We start from the raw sequence: 4,605 nt of genomic DNA on the forward strand, positions 1-4,605 counted from the left end.
ACTGCTGGTGGCTCAGTCCCCTTGTCCCACGTGGGGGGACAGCCCCGCGGTTTGGGGGGGCCGTTGTCCTTTGCCTCCCCCCCTCGCCCGGGGGTACTCACGAAGTCGGGGTTGTAGCAGAGCCGGCCAAAGCCCATCCTAAAATCCATGAGCTGGTTTTCCAGCACATCCACGCGCTGCTTCTCCTCCTCTGTCTCGCCGCCTGCAGCACCGGGAAGTGTCACCCCCATCCCCAAACAGAGCGTCCTGTGGACCCCGGCGGGTGCTGCGACCCCCCTCAGTCCCCCCACTCACACATGTTGTGCTTGCGGGCGATGTAGCGCAGGATCGCGTTGCTCTGGGTCAGCTTGACGGGGCCATCGATGAGATACGGGAGCTGGGGGGGTTCCCAGAGCGGGGGTCAGCCCCGGCCATCGCCGCCCCCCGCCCTCAGCGCCCCCCCGCACCCCCCACCCCATCACCTACATTGGGGAAGTCGAGCCCCAGTTTCTCCTTCTCGTTGGTCCAATCGCTCGGGTCAAAATCGGGGGCTGAGGGGGGGGCAGAGCAATTGCAGGGGGGGCTCCCTCGGGCCCCCCACCTGCCCAGCCCGCTCTGCCCCCGGAGCCGCGAGTGCCCCCCCAGCCCGCCACGCCCTGGGCGGGTCAGGGACGGCGTTGCCCCCGAGAGGGGTCAAAGTCCGATTTTGGGGAGGTGTGGGTGTGCCCCCCCCGAGCTGCAGGACGGGGCTGGCGGGGGGGGGGTGAAGAGGGACAGGCTGGAAACGGGGCGTCCGTTCCCCCCTCCCCAAGCCGGTTTTTGACACGGCACAAAACAAGGGAAGGGGTCCTGGGGGGTTGGGGGTTTTGGGGGGTTCACAGCCCCCCCTCACCTGGGCCAGGGCGGTACTGGCGCTCCTCGTAGGGGGTCTCCGTGTACTCCAGCAGCAGGCGGATGGCGTGGGCCAGCTGGGGGTGGACACACACAGCGCCCACCTTTGGCACCCCCACAGCTCCACCCTGTGCTCCGCAGGACCCCAAAACCCCCTGGGACCTCCAGCACTCCCACGCCACCCACCCAAGGACCTCCAGAACCCCTCAACACCCCTCCCTGCGGTCCCCGGCACCGCCAGACCACCAGAACCCCCTCAGGGACCCCAGGACCTCCCACCAGCCCCCCTGTGACCCCTGGACACCCCTGATGTCCTGTAGACACCCCTCGTACCCCACCAGCCCCCCTGTGCCCCCCCCCCGGCCCCACTCACCCCCCGGATGTCCCAGTAGCCCAGTGTCACCACCATGGTGCTCCCCGGCCGCGGCTCTGCGGGACTGTGGCACGGACCCGGACGGACTGGGGACAGGGGACAGGGGACAGGGGGGTGGCCGAGCTCTCCCCGCCCCTCCCCCGGGCCCTCCCCCTGCCTCTCCCTCCCCGCCCGCGTGGGCGCTGCCAGGCGGGTGCCGGGGTGTCCCGCCAGGATGAGCTGCCAGCGCTGGGGGAATCGGCGATGTCGAGCGGTCCCGTGGGGTCCTGGGGTTTCTCTGGGGGTCCCGGGGGTCTCAGTGTGTGCCCGGGGCGATGGTGATGCCCCCCTCGTCCTGGGTGGGCTCCAGCTCAGCCTCCCCCGCAGCGCTGAGGCCCAGCCTGGAGAAGCGGAGGGGCCAGCACGGCTACAGGTGAGGGGGGGGCGTGAAACACCCCCTGAACGTCGGGGAAGGTGCGGGGAGGCTACGTGGGACCCCCGAGGGGGGGGCTGGAGAGGCTGTGTGAGAATGGGGGGGCTGTGGGTGGGCTGGGGGCTCTGTGGGGAGGGGGTGCGGTGTGAGGAGTGAGGGGCCATGGGGACATGGGTTCTGTTGCCTGCACTCGTGGAGCAGATCCTGAGTTACGATCAGGAACGACAGAGCGTTATAAATTAGCGTGAAGCAGTTTGAACAGAATGACCGAGTTTGAAAAAGGTGTGTAAGAATATTTTAAGCAGTTCCATGCACGCACCACGCCAGCCAGGACCCCGTGCCTGCGGCCACGCCCCCAACACGTGACACCCGCGCGGCCACGCCCCCAACAAGTTAGAATCTCATGGCCTCGCCCCCTGCACGTGACATCCCCGGTCACGCCCCTTTAGGGGGCGGAGCTTGAGGGCTCGGGGCGGGGCGAGTGGAGGGGACCCCGGTCCGGGCGCAACCCCCTTATCCTGGGGGCTCTGCAACCCCCCCTTCCCCTTTGGACCCCCTGTATTGGGAGGGTTCTGTCACCCCACCACCATCCCCGCGGGACCCCCCTGTCCTGGCGGCTCTGCGACCCCCACACCCCACGGGGTCCCCCTTATCCCGGGGGGGACACGAATCCCTCTGTGCCCCCCTCAAGCTGCAGGGGGGTCCCCCTTTCGACTCCCTAAGGAGGGGTCTCGTTATGCTGGGGGGGCACAGACACTCAGGGGGTCTCCCTTATCCTGGGGGTGCAGAGAGAATTCCTCCCCCCATCCCATAATCCAGGAGGGTCCAACAGCCCCCCCACCCCCGCGGGGGTCACCCCACAAACGGGGGGTCCCCGCAGTCCTACAGTGAAGCCACAAATCAGACGGACAGGGCAGAGCCCCCCATGATTTATTCGGGATGGGGTGAGTTGGGGGGCACAGGGTGAGCTGAGGGGCACAGGGTGAGTTGGGGCGCAGGGTGAGTTTGGGGGGGTTTGTGGGGGTCCCCCCCTCACTCCTTGGTGTTGCTCCACTTGGCCGTGCGCCAGAAAATGGGTGTTTTCATGAAGCGTGGGGTCTTCATGTAGGAGGAGATCTTGGGCAGGGCCTGGGGGGACACGGGGGTACATTGGGGAGACAGCAGGGACTGGGAGGGGACTGGCACACGTGGGGAAAGCAATGGGGACATGGGACAGGGATGGGGACACAGGGACGGGGCTGGAAACACCAGGGAGGTGTGGCACGAGGGAGGGGGCAAAGAGCAAAGGGATGGGGAAAAAGGGGACAGAAATGGGGAAAAAGGGGACAGGAATTGCAGCCAAAGGGCACAGGGACAGGTGGGGACAGGGACACCAGAGTGTAGGGGATCGGGATGGGGACAGGGCCACCACAGGGTCAGGGATGGGGACACTGGAGTGCCCCAGGCTGTCCCCAGGCTGTCCCCTGTCCCCCCTCACCTCGAAGCGCTGCAGGAACTTGCCCAGGTTTCCCTGGAATTCGGGGCTGTTGGGCACGAACATGCGGTGCTGGTCCAGCATGTCGTATGCCAGGAAGTCCACGAAGGTCAGCTGAGGGAAGAGAGGGTGGTCAGACCCCACAGGGACCCCCAAAACAGCCCCCCAGAGCCCCCTGAACTCACCTTGTCCCCCGCGAACCAGGTGCGGGAGCCCAGGTAGCGCGAGAACTCCTGGAGCTTCTTGGGAAGCTGCTCCAGGTATCCCGCCTTCAGCTTCTCCTGCAGGGGGGACGGTTGGGGGGGCTGAAACACCACCCAGACCACCCCCCAGACCCCACAGAACATCCCCAGACCCCCCAGAACATCCCTCAGGCCCCACAGAATACAGGGCAGCACCCCCGGGCAGAGAGGGGGGAGTGGGAATGGGAATGGGGGATGAGAACAAGAGAATTGGGGACAGGAATGGGGGATGAGAAGGGGGGAATGGGGGCAAAGGATGCACCCCAAAAGAGCCCCCTCCACACTGCTGGTGGCTCAGTCCCCTTGTCCCACGTGGGGGGACAGCCCCGCGGTTTGGTGGGGTCCGTTCCCCTGTGCCTCCCCCCCTCGCCCGGGGGTACTCACGAAGTCGGGGTTGTAGCAGAGCCGGATGAAGCCCATCCTGAAATCCATGAGCTGGTTTTCCAGCACATCCACGCGCTGCTTCTCCTCCTCCGTCTCGCCGCCTGCAGCACCGGGAAGTGTCACCCCCATCCTCAAACAGAGCCCCCCTGGGACCCCGGCGGGTGCTGCGACCGCCCCCCCCCCCGGCCCCCCCACTCACACATGTTGTGCTTGCGGGCGATGTAGCGCAGGATCGCGTTGCTCTGGGTCAGCTTGACGGGGCCATCGATGAGATACGGGAGCTGGGGGGGTGGTCCCGGAGGGGGAGTCAGCCCCGGCCATCTCCCCCTCTCCCCGCGCCGCGCCCCCCCCGCACCCCTCATAACGTACATTGGGGAAGTCGAGCCCCAGTTTCTCCTTCTCGTTGGTCCAGTCGCTCTGGTCAAAATCGGGGGCTGGGGGGGCAGGAGGGCAGAGCAATTGCAGGGGGGGCTCCCCCAGCCCCCACACCTGCCTACGGGGGGACCCTGCTCTGCCCCCGGAGCCGCGAGTGCCCCCCCAGCCCCGGGCGGGTCAGGGACGACGTTGCCCCCGAGAGGGATCAAAGTCCGATTTTGGGGAGGGATTTGCCCTCCCCGAGCTGCAGGACGGGGCTGGCGGCGGTGGGGGGGAAAGGGACAGCCTGGAAACGGGGCGTCCCTCACCCCCCCCGGCTGGTTTTTGACACTGCACAAAGCAGGGGAAGGGGGTCCCGGGGGGTCACAGCCCCCCCTCACCTGGGCCAGAGCGGTACTGGCGCTCCTGGTAGGGGGTCTCCGTGTACTCCAGCAGCAGGCGGATGGCGTGGGCCAGCTGGGGGGGACACACTCAG

At 67.4% G+C, this 4,605-nt stretch overlaps 1 protein-coding gene and 1 long non-coding RNA gene across 2 annotated transcripts in view; both read right to left on the reverse strand.

Moving 5' to 3' along the window:
* Positions 1–345: 345 nt before the first annotated feature.
* On the reverse strand, positions 346–1,354 carry LOC114072321. The gene is made up of 3 exons (XR_003574155.1): positions 1,244–1,354; positions 466–530; positions 346–376 (listed from the first exon to the last, which is right to left on the reverse strand). It is a non-coding gene; the product is annotated as an uncharacterized LOC114072321 (long non-coding RNA).
* A 1,248-nt stretch (positions 1,355–2,602) lies between these two features.
* LOC114072324 (glutathione S-transferase 2-like) overlaps positions 2,603–4,605 on the reverse strand; it is an 8,078-nt gene continuing 6,075 nt past the window's right edge. The window contains exons 4-10 of the mRNA XM_027910235.1: positions 4,511–4,600; positions 4,125–4,189; positions 3,955–4,036; positions 3,756–3,856; positions 3,315–3,410; positions 3,133–3,243; positions 2,603–2,783 (exon numbers count right to left, since the gene is read on the reverse strand). Of these exons, the coding sequence (XP_027766036.1) occupies positions 2,688–2,783; positions 3,133–3,243; positions 3,315–3,410; positions 3,756–3,856; positions 3,955–4,036; positions 4,125–4,189; positions 4,511–4,600 (641 nt within the window). The 3' untranslated portion in view covers positions 2,603–2,687. The remainder of the gene's footprint in view (positions 2,784–3,132; positions 3,244–3,314; positions 3,411–3,755; positions 3,857–3,954; positions 4,037–4,124; positions 4,190–4,510; positions 4,601–4,605) is intronic.

The sequence above is a fragment of the Empidonax traillii genome, unplaced genomic scaffold (assembly GCF_003031625.1).
Source record: "Empidonax traillii isolate 1590-97213 ecotype Southwest subspecies unplaced genomic scaffold, ASM303162v1 scaffold2978:size16706, whole genome shotgun sequence".
Classification (NCBI taxonomy): Eukaryota; Metazoa; Chordata; class Aves; order Passeriformes; family Tyrannidae; genus Empidonax; species Empidonax traillii.